Genomic DNA, 13512 nt, shown 5'->3' on the forward strand with positions numbered 1-13512 from the left:
ACAAATGGTCAGTTGATTTTTGACAGAGAGGAAAGAGTGCCTTTTTAACAAATGGTGCTGGGACAACTGAATATCCACATGCAAAAGAATGAATTTGGACCCCTATCTCACACCACACACAAAAATGAACTCAAAGGGAATCATAGAACTACAGGTAAGAACTAAAACTGTAAAACTCTTAGAAGAGAACATAGGATTACATCTTTGTGACTTGGGTTAGGCAATGATTTCTAAGATTTGACACTGAAATCATAAGCAATAGAAGATTTGATGAGTTAGACTTTATGCAAATTTAAAACTTTTTTGCTTCAAAGAATACCATCCAGAAAGTGAAAAGATAATTCAAAAAACAGGAGAAAAATTTTGCATGTCATATATATGACAGGGAACTTGTATCTAAAATATGTAAAGACAACTCAATTTTTAAATGGGCAAACGATCTGAAAAGACATTTCTATAAAGAAAATATATGTGTTACAACAGGGATGAACCTCAAAAACATGCTAAGTAAAAGAAGCCAGTCACAAAGTGACAAGAGTCACTATTCTATGATACCTTTTATATGAAATATCCAGATCAAGCAAATCTGTAGAGACACAAAGTAGATTAGTAGTTGCCTAGGGCTGAGGAGTAGGAGATGGGAGGAAGTGGGGAGCGAGTGCTAAGGAGTACAAGGTTTCTTTGGGGAATGATGAGAATGTTCTGGAACTAGGTAGAGATAATTGCACAATTCTGTAAATATACTAAAAAACATTGGATTGTACACTTTAAACAGGTGAACTTTATGGAATGCAAATTATTTCTCAATAATGCTGTTTAGAAAATAGTACAGAGTTCCTGTGTACTCTTCACACACTTGAGAACTTCTTACATAACAATAGTAGGACAATCAAAACTAGGAAATTGACATTAGTACAATACTATTAATAAAAACAGACAATATTAGAATTTTACCAGGTTTTACAATAATGCCTGGCACATAGCGGACCTTATACAAGTGGTAAGGACTTCACTACAGTGACGATAATTAACATCATAAAGATGATGCTACACTTTCTACTGCAGCTAGGTTGATTGGCTGGCTGTTTTCCTAACATGCCATGCTTGTTTCTCTTTCTAAACTCTACCCCTAGTAGTTACCACCACCTGGGATTCCTTTTTCCTTCCTCTTTCTCTACCTCCTCAAATCCTTCATATCCCCCACCTCCATCACATCTTTAATAATGCTCCTCTCTCTTCTTTGAACTATATGAACCTCCACACCAGCCGGTATTTGCCTGGACTCTCCTTTGCATAGTTCTCATTTTCTCTTTTGAGTCCCAAATTCCCAACTAGATGAAGAACCTGTATGGGTTACAAGTCCTCTGCATCCTCCACAATAAACTTGGTGTGAGTTCAAACAAACTTATCTGTTAAGTCAGATTCAAAGCTGTTATCAGAAAATAGAGCAAGAGCCATGAAAATTAAAGCAAGGAAGGCATGAGATGGAGGGGGGAGAACACCCGGCAATATTGTTCCCCAAGGCCTCTTTTACTTTTGTAGGTTCAATGACTAACTCCTCCTTGACATGATAGGCAGGGTTATATAACCCTGGTCCCGAATTCCCATCACAGGGCATTGTGAGAGCCTGGGTTCTCGTCTACCACCCAGTTTCCTGGGGAGCTCCTTGAGGTTGGCTTCCCCCTCCCACCCCCCCGCCGCCGGCGCCCTCACCCCCTTCCCCTCTTCACCCCCCCACCCAACGCTTGATACAATAGTAGGCATTCAGTAAATGACTGTTGAATGAATGAATGAATGCACGAACAAAAGACTGATTGACTCGGAGTTAGTACTGCACCTCAAGTCTACATATATGAGACTAGACACAGAATAATGTGCAAACTTCGACAAATTTAGTAAAACTCTAGAAGCCTGGGCTTCCGTCGGACAGATGCAAGTCGCTGCTGAGGCCCCAGAAACAGCTCCAGAACCGCGGAAGGCGGGGCTTGCACCTATTCCGACCACACCCCCTAGCGTCGAAATATTTCCGCCTGTGGATCCGCCCCCTCCGGCACGAATTGCAATTTTAACTGGTGAGCTCTCTAATCCGTCTGAGCACACCGGCGCCTATTGGGTCAACTGCTGAAACAAGGTTGCGCACTTCCTGGCTTTGGCAACGCAGAGCGGACGTCGGCTTGCCGCCATTGCCCTGCAGGGACGCGGCTGTCTGTGTGAGGGGCTGTAGGGGTACGTGGCGGGCTTTAAGGGCCGGGCTGCGGGTGGCGCGGTTGGGGTCGGGCTGAACGGCCGGAGGGAGCGGGCCGGGCTGGACGCACTCTGAGCGAGGCGGGACTGCAGGCCGTGGGTTTCGACGTGTTTCTGCCTCTCGCGGGCCTGGGCCCTGTCGTTAATTTTTTTCTTCCGCTGCTCCCCAGATTCTCCGGGTATGGCCGGAGTATTTCCTTACCGAGGGCCGGGTAACCCGGTGCCTGGCCCTCTAGCCCCGCTGCCAGACTACATGTCGGAGGAGAAGCTTCAGGAGAAAGGTGAAGAAAGCGTGCGGGAGCGGCGCCTGCGGGCGGGTGTGCGCCTGCGGGCGGGTGTGCGCGTGCGCGCAGCGGGTTTGGCCTCTTTCCCTGTTTTGGCAAGTGTCAAAACATTAGGTGTTAGTGCACTTATTGGCCCCCATTTATTTTTTACATCTAATCAAGTCTCTAAAACCATCTATTTTTAAAAAGTAAAAGCGTCTATTATTTGCAGGCACTGATCCAGACAATGAGGATACAATAGCGATACAGACAAAACCCCTTCCCTTACAGGGTTTAAGTTGCAATGAGGGAGATGGACAGTAAAAAAAACCCCTTTAATTATGTTATGACAAGTGCTAGGCAATGATAAATATGATGAAGAAAAAAAATAAAGCAGAGCGAGTAGACAAGAGAATTGTCAGGGAGTGCTTCTGCCGGGTGCCGCCCTCTGTCATACATCCTGACAGGAGACTACCCTAGGGCAAGAGGCGGGGGTGGTTAGGCTAAGGGTGTGCAGTTCTTTAAACTGAGGTGTCCTTGTAGCCCGAAAATGGCAGCAATTGCAGGCCAAGCGCTATGCGGAAAAGCGGAAGTTTGGATTTGTGGATGCTCAAAAGGAAGACATGCCTCCAGAACATGTCAGGAAGATCATTCGAGACCATGGAGACATGACCAACAGGAAGTTTCGCCATGACAAAAGGGTGTACTTGGGGTAAGGAACATGCTGGAAGTATTTCATTTGGGGTTTGGTCTCTGTCCTTTCTCTCTGTCTCTTAGGTTTCAGTCCTGGGTAGCTGCTCTATCATTTTGGGACTTTAATGTTCTGTGACAGCTCATCTGAGTGGTTATCAAAGAAGGGAGAAAATCACTAGAATTTTGTCATAATTTCCAGATCTTCCGGCTTTGCTTTTTTTTTTGTAAATTAATCTTTTTTGGAGTGTAGTTGATTTACAACGTTGTGTTCCTCCTGTGCAGCAAAGTGAATCAGTTATACGTATATATATATCCACTCTTTTTTAGATTCTTTTCCCTTATAGGTCATTACAGAGTATTAAGTAGAGTTCCCTGTGCTGTACAGTAGGTTCTTTCTTTTTAAAATATTTTAAAATTCATTTTGGTTGCACTGGGTCTTAGTTGCGGCACACGAGATCTTTAGTTGTGGCATGTGGACTTCTTCTTAGTTGCAGCGTGCGAACTCTTAGTTGCAGCATGCCTGTGGGATCTATTTCCCTGACCAGGGATCGAACCTGAGCCCCTGCGTTGGGAGCATGGTGTCTTACACACTGGACCACCAGGGAAGTTCCAACAGTAGTTTCTTATAAGTTATCTGTTTTATATATAGTAGTGTGTGTATGTCAATCCTAGTCTCCCAATTTATCTCTCCCCCACTTTCTCTTTGGTAAGCATAAGTTTGTTTTCTACATCTGTGACTGTGTTCCTGTTTTGTAAATAAGTTCATTTGTACCACTATTTTTTAAGATTCTACATATAAGCGATATCATAAGATATTTGTCTTTGTCTGACTTCAGTCAGTAAGATAATCTCTATGTCCATCCACATTGCTGCAGATGGCATTATTTCATTCTTTTTTATGGTTGAGTAACATTCCATTGTATAGATGTATCACATCTTCTTTATCCATTATCTGCCGATGGACATTTAGGTTGTTTCCATGTCCTGGCTATTGTAAATAGTGCAGCAGTGAGGATCAGGGTGCATGAATCTTTTTTAATTGTGTTTTTCTCTGGATATGTGCCCAGGAGTGGGATTGCTGGATTATATGGTAGCTTTATTTTTAGCTTTTTAAGGAACCTCCATACTGTTTTCCATAGTGGCTATACCAATTTACATTACCACCAACAGTGTAGGTGAGTTCTCAGTTGTGTTCTTTATTGCCCTGATTTTTTTTCCTGATCTGGGACTGGAGCTTTTAATTTGTCCTGTTGATGCTTTGATAAGATGTCTCTATCTTTGAGTGGGTTAAAGTCCAGAGCAGGACACCTGTACATTCCTGTTTCCTGTAATTCCTAAGTGACCAGAATCTTCAGGTTTGGGGGTAGTTTACTCCCGAGGTCTCTGTACTCTTATTTTTTTGTGTCCCCAAGGTGGGTGAGTACAGCTACAAATACCTTAGCAGATCCCTTTTCCATTTTTACACAAAAATGTTAGCCACTTGGGCTTCCCTGGTGGCGCATTGGTTAAGAGTCCACCTGCCAGTTCAGGGCACAAGGGTTCAATCTGTCGTACGGGAAGATCCCACATGCTGTGGAGCAGCTAAACCCGTGCACCACAACTACTGAGCCTGCGTTCTAGAGCCCGTGAGCCACAACTACTGAAGCCTGCGTGCCCGTGCACCTCAACGAAGAGTAGCCCCCGCTCGCCGTAACTAGAGAAAGCCCACGTGCAGCAACGAAGACCTAATGCAGCCAAGAATAAAATAATAAATAAATAAATAATCAAATTACTTAATTAATTAATTTTTTTAAAAAGTTACCCACTTAATGAATTGGTCTAAGACAACTGTGGAAGTTTTATTTCAAAAATAGTTTTGAGATCTGTGCTGTGTGCCAGGGATATAGCAGTGAATAGGAAGTAATGGCCTTTCTGGAGCTTATAGCCTAGTGACATAATAGAGAATGGTTAAAGTAAAGTGTGGTAAATATTTTATTATTTTTTATGGAAAGCTATGGAGAGAATAGACTGTGAGGTAGCCTAAAAGCTGTCTGTTACGAGAACAGCTGTTGATTTAGAGGGACTGAAACCCAGTATTGTGGGACAGTGATGTTTAAGAAGCACAGTGGCACAGCTGGAGGTGGAGAGGCAGAGTTCCTGGTCACAGAGGGCCTGTGTACTAACTTTGGGGGTTTGGACGATAAGACCGCTTTTCTGTGGAATGTGATACTGTGCTACCTTGTGGCTTCTCTGCATGGCCCAGGTAGCAGAACACCTTGTCACTTCTAATCATCTGTCTTCCTGTTGTTGCAGTGCCCTAAAGTACATGCCTCACGCAGTCCTCAAACTCCTGGAGAACATGCCTATGCCTTGGGAGCAGATTCGGGATGTGCCTGTGCTGTACCACATCACTGGAGCCATTTCCTTTGTCAATGAGATTCCCTGGGTCATTGAACCTGTCTACATCTCCCAGTGGGGGTGAGAAGGGCTGGAACATGGTGTGCGGTGGTGGTGGTTGTGGAGGCAGTGGGTAGAAACCGTTATGTGACATTGTCGACTTCCAGGTCAATGTGGATTATGATGCGTCGAGAAAAAAGAGACAGGAGGCATTTCAAGAGGATGCGTTTCCCCCCCTTTGATGATGAGGAGCCGCCTTTGGACTATGCTGACAACATCCTAGATGTTGAGCCACTGGAGGCAATTCAGCTAGAGCTGGACCCTGAGGAAGATGCCCCTGTGTTGGACTGGTTTTATGACCACCAGCCATTGAGGGACAGCCGGAAGTGAGTGATGGTTGGAGTTACCACTCCTTGTGAGGGTTTGGGAGCTCCAGAAGGGGTCTTGGGAGAGCAGTGGCTAATATGGCTTGGCTAGCTAGTATATCTACGTGACACGGGCTTCTCTTTTTTTCCCTAGGTATGTGAATGGTTCCACTTACCAACGCTGGCAGTTCACTCTGCCTATGATGTCCACTCTCTACCGCCTGGCCAATCAGCTCCTGACAGACTTGGTAGATGACAATTACTTCTATCTGTTTGATCTGAAGGCCTTTTTTACCTCCAAGGCACTCAATATGGCCATTCCTGGAGGCCCCAAATTTGAGCCTCTTGTCCGAGACATCAACCTACAGTAAGTTGGAGAGAGTAGAGATTTCAGGCACCTTGGGTTAAATAAAATCTATTCTTTTTTTTTTTTTTTTTTTTTTTTTTTTGCGGTATGCGGGCCTCTCACTGTTGTGGCCTCTCCCATTGCGGAGCACAGGCTCCGGACGCGCAGGCCTAGCGGCCATGGCTCACGGGCTTAGTTGCTCCGCGGCATGTGGGATCTTCCCGGACCAGGGCACGAACCCATGTCTCCTGCATCGGCAGGCGGATTCTCAACCACTGCGCCACCAGGGAAGCCCCCTATTCTATTTTTTAAAAATTTACTTATTCATTCATTCATTCACTCATTCATTCATTGGCTGCGTTGGGTCTTTGTTGCTGCACCGGGCTTTCTCTAGTTGTGGTGAGCGGGGGCTACTCTTTGTTGCAGTGTGCAGGCTTCTCACTGCGGTGGCTTCTCTTGTTGCGGAGCACGGGCTCTAGACTCACGGGCTTCAGTAGTTGCAGCCCGCAGGCTCAGTAGTTGTGGCTGGCGGGCTCTAGAGCACAGGCTCAGTAGTTGTGGCGTACGGGCTTAGTTGCTCTATGACATGTGGGGTTTTCCTGGACCAGGGCTCGAACCCATGCCCCCTGCATTGGCAGGCGGATTCTTAACCGCTGCGTCACCAGGGAAGTCCCATAAAATCTCATCTTGATCCTTAAGATCCCATTGTAGTTTCCAAACTGCCCAACTAGTCTGCTCATCTTTGATTTTTCACCCTAGGGATGAAGACTGGAATGAATTCAATGATATTAACAAGATCATCATCCGGCAGCCCATCCGCACTGAGTACAAGATTGCTTTTCCTTACTTGTACAACAACCTTCCACACCACGTCCATCTCACCTGGTGAGAGCTAGAACCCAGCTGGGGAAAAGGAGAGGTGGGCATTTAGGTTGGGCCAGGGCAGGAGAACCTTGGCTGACTCTTCTTTCATTTTAGGTACCACACTCCTAATGTTGTGTTCATCAAAACTGAGGATCCTGATTTGCCAGCTTTCTACTTCGATCCTTTGATCAACCCAATTTCCCATAGGCACTCTGTCAAGGTGAGAGGAAGGGACGTTTGACCTCAGCTCTTCAAGAGAGACTTCCTGTCCAGGCAGAAGCATTACTAGATAAAAATTCAGCTAGAGGGAGACATGTTTTCCATCCTTAAGTGTTCCCCTCTAGCTGTAAGGTAACATGAGAGTTTGGCACTTGGCTCAGACCAAGTAATTGGTATTATCTTGTTTCCATGATTGTCCATTTGGGTTTTATCATTTCTCCTCTGGGACTCTATGTGGTCTTATTCTGGTCTGTTTCCAATGTGTTCTTTTTTTTTAAGTCCTTTATTGCGCTGTAATTCACTACCACACAATTCACCCGTTTAAAGTGGATAATTCGGTGGTTTTTCGTTTATTCACAGACTTGTGCAACCATCACCACAGTTAATTTTAGAACATTTTCATTTCCTCAAAGAGAAACCCTGCACCCATTAGTAGTCACTCTATTTCCCTTGAATCTTCCTTGCCTAGGTAACTGCTAGTCTGCTTTCTGTCACTGTAGATTTGCCTATATTGGACATTTTATATAAATGGAATCATACAGTATGTGGTCTTTTGTGGCTGGGTCTTAACACTTAGCATAATGTTTTTGATGTTGATCCACGTTCCATTACGTTCTTAACATGAACAACTCTCCTTCCCCAAGCCCAGTTTTTGGAGCTTGGACAGGAGGTGATTGCAGTGTTCACCTCTTCCTGGTATTGGGGGGTCCTCTAGGAGAACTTTTGCTGGTGAGCCAGTTGGGGTGTGAGGAGTGCTGCTTGCTTTCCTGGTTGGCCCTGCCTTGTTCTCTGCTCCCTTGGCCCCCTTTGCCCTGGCCCTTCAGGGCTTCTCTTGTCAGGCAGCTCAGTTTCCATGGCAGATGTAGCCACTGTACTTGGCCCCAGAGAGTTTCCCTCTGATCCCAACTGTCTGCCCAGTTCAGCGGGAGCTAAATAAACCCTCGAGGGTTCTTCTTTCAGAGTCAGGAACCATTGCCAGATGACGACGAGGAGTTTGAGCTCCCAGAGTTTGTGGAGCCCTTCTTGAAAGACACCCCCCTCTACACAGACAATACAGCCAATGGCATTGCCCTGCTTTGGGCCCCACGGCCCTTCAACCTACGCTCTGGTCGCACCCGCCGGGCCCTGGACATTCCCCTTGTCAAGAACTGGTAAGGCTTCTACCTGGGGGGATGGTAGTGGATATACAGGAGAAAAGACTCCAGCTGGGTGGGCATACAGCCTTTAACACAGCGGCTGGAAGGAGAGATGGGCCAAGCTCTGGTGGGCTTGTTTTTTCAGGTATCGGGAGCATTGTCCTGCTGGGCAGCCTGTGAAAGTGAGGGTCTCCTACCAGAAGCTGCTTAAGTACTATGTGCTGAATGCCCTGAAGCACCGGCCCCCTAAAGCACAAAAGAAGAGGTGAGGTGCCCTCGGGCCCCTACTCAGACTTTTTCCGTTCCAGAGATAATCAGTCGTCTAACTCTCACTCCTTATTCCCACCCCAGGTATCTGTTCCGTTCCTTCAAAGCCACCAAATTCTTTCAGTCTACAAAGCTGGACTGGGTGGAGGTGGGGCTACAGGTGTGCCGCCAGGGCTACAACATGCTCAACCTTCTCATTCACCGTAAAAACCTCAACTATCTGCACCTGGACTACAACTTCAACCTCAAGCCTGTCAAGACGCTCACCACCAAGGTACCTGCGTTGGACCTTAGGGGTCTCCTGCGTTGAGGGATAGACTGGCTTTGCTCTGGCCTCTAAGGAGGGCATACATCCAGTCCAGACTATTGCTGACTAATGTTGTTTCCGTCCTTGGCCTCTTTTCCAGGAACGAAAGAAATCTCGTTTTGGGAATGCTTTCCATCTGTGTCGAGAGGTTCTGCGCTTAACTAAGCTGGTGGTGGACAGCCATGTGCAGTATCGGTTGGGCAATGTGGATGCCTTCCAGGTGAGGCTAGGCGTGCCCAGTCCTGGCTCCAGGTGGGGAAGCCGAGTGAAGCCTGGACCGATCGTGGATCTGGCTCTAGCTTAAAGCCTGATGGGGCAATTGTGTTGCAGCTGGCAGATGGGTTGCAGTATATCTTTGCCCACGTGGGGCAGCTGACGGGCATGTACCGGTACAAATATAAGCTGATGCGGCAGATTCGCATGTGCAAGGACCTGAAGCATCTCATCTATTACCGCTTCAACACGGTAGGACCCTGCCCTCGTATATTCATGTTCTCAGATCCATCTTAATTTTTACATCTAGTCAGGACTCTTTCCAGGCACCTGTTTGGAGAGGGGCTCTGAGTGTTTCATTACTGCCCTCATCTTGTGAATCTCAACACTTGCCCTCAATGCCCACTTTTAGGTCTAAATAGAGAATCTCAGTGACTGGTTTCTTGATTTACTCCATTTTAGGTATGGAGGTCTCAGAGTTTTCCCATTTTTTCCCTTAACTGCCATACATGTGTTCTTTGCCCCACCTCTGCCCAATTTTCTGTTGTCTGAATGAATTGCTAACTTGTATTCTTGACTTCTGCTTGGAATCCTAGGGCCCTGTAGGGAAGGGCCCTGGCTGTGGTTTCTGGGCTGCTGGCTGGCGGGTCTGGCTGTTTTTCATGCGTGGCATCACCCCTTTGCTGGAGCGATGGCTGGGTAACCTCCTGGCCCGGCAGTTTGAAGGTAAGTGGTTTTCTCCGTGTCCAGCTTCTCCCATTATCACTTCAAGGGTAGATCATGTGTGTTCCTGTTCTGTCCTTTGTCCTTGTTCAAGACTGAGAATCCCTTCCTGTTGGATTGCCTTTAAGACCCAGTCTCCAATGAGTCTGACCTCGTATTCTGGGTCTTGGGTTTCGCTTTGGGGCCTTGAGGCTATCGAGCATTTACAAGATGGAAGTTCCTCAGAAGCGTAGTTCTGAATATCTGACGTATCTTGTCTTGCATGTGCTGGGCTTTGTTTATACTTACTGGTTTCATTATAACCATGGTAAGCAACGGCATGAAGATAGAGACGCTTATTAGGATCAACAAATCTTGCTTTTACTTACTTTCACTTCTAGGCCGACACTCAAAGGGGGTGGCAAAGACCGTAACAAAGCAGCGAGTGGAGTCACATTTTGACCTTGAGCTTCGGGCAGCTGTGATGCATGACATTCTGGACATGATGCCTGAGGGGATCAAACAGAACAAGGCCCGGACAATCCTGCAGCACCTCAGTGAAGCCTGGCGCTGCTGGAAGGCCAATATTCCCTGGAAGGTGGGTGTCTCCCCAACTCTGAGGAGGCATAGACATCATCTTCCTGGGCTCAGGATTACCACTTCTGGAATGTCTTAGGGGGCCACGTGGCTCCCATCACTCTCTCATTGTGCCTTTTGCACTTTTAGGTCCCTGGTTTGCCAACACCTATAGAGAATATGATCCTCCGATATGTGAAGGCCAAGGCTGACTGGTGGACCAACACTGCTCACTACAACCGAGAACGGATCCGCCGTGGGGCCACTGTAGACAAGACTGTTTGCAAAAAGAACCTGGGACGCCTCACTCGGCTCTACCTGAAGGCAGAACAAGAGCGGCAGCACAACTACCTAAAGGTTGGGCAGAGTAGGCTGGGCTTGGTGTGGGGGGTGGGCAGGAGGGTGGACTGCAAAGCTGGGACCATACCTCGCCCTGGTGGGATTGGGCTACGATGGGAAGCTAATTCTCATGTCCACCTTGCAGGACGGGCCTTACATCACAGCAGAAGAAGCGGTGGCAGTGTATACCACCACTGTACATTGGCTGGAAAGCCGTAGGTTCTCACCCATCCCGTTCCCCCCACTCTCCTACAAGCACGACACCAAGTTGCTCATCTTGGCTTTGGAACGGCTCAAGGAAGCTTACAGGTGAGAAGAGTAGACAGGCTCCTGTGGGGAGGTGACGGGGGGGCGGGGAGAACGGCATCATCGTCAGAGTCCAAAGAAAGAAGGCCTTCCTGGGATGGCTTCCTCTTGGTTTTCCCTTTTACCTTTACTCTTGCCTTGTCAGTGTGAAGTCTCGGTTAAACCAGTCGCAGAGGGAGGAGCTAGGTCTGATCGAGCAAGCCTATGACAACCCCCACGAGGCATTGTCCCGCATCAAGCGTCACCTCCTCACACAGAGAGCCTTTAAAGAAGTGAGTCAGATGCCCCCTGCATTTTCCTTTGGCTTTGTGATTCATTCATGGCACCCAGGGTGGCAGATTGCCCCAGATGATTGGTGGGTTGGTGTGAGCCAGCTTCCTTGTCCCACAGGTGGGCATTGAGTTCATGGATCTCTATAGCCACCTGGTGCCAGTGTATGATGTGGAGCCACTGGAGAAGATAACTGATGCCTACCTGGACCAGTACCTGTGGTATGAAGCTGACAAGCGCCGCCTTTTCCCACCCTGGATCAAGCCTGCTGACACAGAACCACCTCCTCTGCTTGTTTACAAGTGGTGCCAAGGTAGAACTTTCCTGGGATTGCCCTTGAGGAAGGGAGATGAATTAAGTTCTGTGTGAAAATTCTCATCCAGTCAGCATAATTAGTTTACTCTCTTGGTTCTTGGTACCAAGGAAACGGCGTTGATGTTCCGTTGAGCACAGCTGCCTTTCCTAGCAATACAGATGAATGAATAGAGTGGTGAGTGGTTGTGTGATTGGGTTATGAATGTGATAGCTCCTGTAGGCACTAGTTCTGAAAGGGAATTTGTGACCTGCTGGAGACCTGTGTTTCCTACTCCTCAGGCATCAATAACCTGCAGGACGTGTGGGAGACAAGTGAGGGCGAGTGCAACGTCATGCTGGAGTCACGATTTGAGAAGATGTATGAGAAGATAGATTTGACCCTGCTTAATCGGCTGCTGCGCCTCATCGTAGACCACAACATAGCCGATTACATGACAGCCAAGAACAATGTTGTCATCAACTACAAGGTGTGTCTGGGGGGCAGGGTGGCAAGGAATTGGGGGAGGGGTGGTTGTCTGGCCCACTGAGTTGGGATTTGCTGGGGGGAGGGCAAAAGAGGATGGGCCCGAGAAGCCTGGGACTTGGCCATGGTTAAAAGTTGTGTTTCCTTCTAGGACATGAACCATACGAATTCATATGGGATCATCAGAGGCCTGCAGTTTGCTTCATTCATCGTACAGTACTATGGCTTGGTTATGGATTTGCTTGTGTTGGGATTGCACCGGGCCAGTGAGATGGCTGGGCCCCCTCAGATGCCAAACGATTTTCTCAGTTTCCAAGACATAGCCACTGAGGCTGCCCACCCCATCCGTCTCTTCTGCAGATACATCGATCGCATCCATATTTTTTTCAGGTGAGGACTTGCCTGGATTCTTATCCTTGCAGGGTGTTGAGGTATATGCCCAGCTTCTGGAAGCAGCTCTTGTACCTTAGTTGACTTGCTGCTGGGTTGGAGCTCTAAAATGGGATGAAGTCCTGTGAGTAGGGTGCAGGATGGGGGTGGCCCCCGTCTGTGGAGCTGTAGGCCTCATGAGATCCCAGAGTCCTTGGCCCTCAGCAACGCACCTTGTCTGGTGTAGGTTCACAGCAGATGAGGCTCGGGACCTGATCCAGCGTTACCTGACAGAGCACCCTGACCCCAACAATGAAAACATCGTGGGCTATAATAACAAGAAGTGCTGGCCCCGAGACGCCCGCATGCGCCTCATGAAGCATGATGTCAACTTGTGAGTCTACGTTGGGGCCGTGGGAGCTGGAATCAACCTTAGGGACCCAGAGGACAATTAGAGGGAATTTATAAGGTGGTGTCCTGGGTGGCAGGGTGTACTCTGTTGGGATGTCATCAGTCTGGCCTTCGAAGGGAAGTTCCTTTTAGGAGACTGATGTGACCCTATGTTCTCTGTGGGCAGGGGTCGGGCAGTGTTCTGGGACATCAAGAACCGTCTGCCACGCTCAGTGACTACAGTTCAGTGGGAGAACAGCTTCGTGTCCGTGTACAGTAAGGACAACCCCAACCTGCTGTTCAACATGTGTGGTTTTGAGTGTCGCATCCTGCCTAAATGCCGCACCAGCTATGAGGAGTTCACCCACAAGGATGGGGTCTGGAACCTACAGAATGAGGTACAGCCTGGAGCGGGACCTGGGGTAGTAGGAGTAGCATTACCATGCCTGTACATCCTGCGTAGGTGGGGGTGAGGTATACTGCGCACCT

At 47.8% G+C, this 13512-nt stretch overlaps 1 protein-coding gene across 1 annotated transcript in view; it reads left to right on the forward strand.

Annotated features, from left to right (window-relative positions):
- Positions 1-2130: 2130 nt before the first annotated feature.
- The window catches only part of PRPF8 (pre-mRNA processing factor 8), a 37355-nt gene continuing 25973 nt past the window's right edge, over positions 2131-13512 (forward strand). Inside the window, exons 1-23 of the mRNA XM_059049026.2 lie at positions 2131-2226; positions 2415-2525; positions 3051-3219; positions 5493-5657; positions 5744-5962; positions 6096-6308; positions 7047-7172; positions 7266-7371; positions 8331-8521; positions 8652-8771; positions 8858-9047; positions 9181-9300; positions 9411-9545; positions 9890-10019; positions 10397-10593; positions 10722-10928; positions 11056-11219; positions 11362-11488; positions 11607-11799; positions 12081-12268; positions 12416-12654; positions 12881-13027; positions 13211-13421. Of these exons, the coding sequence (XP_058905009.1) occupies positions 2426-2525; positions 3051-3219; positions 5493-5657; positions 5744-5962; positions 6096-6308; positions 7047-7172; positions 7266-7371; positions 8331-8521; positions 8652-8771; positions 8858-9047; positions 9181-9300; positions 9411-9545; positions 9890-10019; positions 10397-10593; positions 10722-10928; positions 11056-11219; positions 11362-11488; positions 11607-11799; positions 12081-12268; positions 12416-12654; positions 12881-13027; positions 13211-13421 (3657 nt within the window). The 5' untranslated portion in view covers positions 2131-2226; positions 2415-2425. The remainder of the gene's footprint in view (positions 2227-2414; positions 2526-3050; positions 3220-5492; positions 5658-5743; positions 5963-6095; positions 6309-7046; positions 7173-7265; positions 7372-8330; positions 8522-8651; positions 8772-8857; positions 9048-9180; positions 9301-9410; positions 9546-9889; positions 10020-10396; positions 10594-10721; positions 10929-11055; positions 11220-11361; positions 11489-11606; positions 11800-12080; positions 12269-12415; positions 12655-12880; positions 13028-13210; positions 13422-13512) is intronic.

This window comes from Kogia breviceps, chromosome 19 (genome assembly GCF_026419965.1).
Source record: "Kogia breviceps isolate mKogBre1 chromosome 19, mKogBre1 haplotype 1, whole genome shotgun sequence".
Lineage (NCBI taxonomy): Eukaryota > Metazoa > Chordata > Mammalia > Artiodactyla > Physeteridae > Kogia > Kogia breviceps.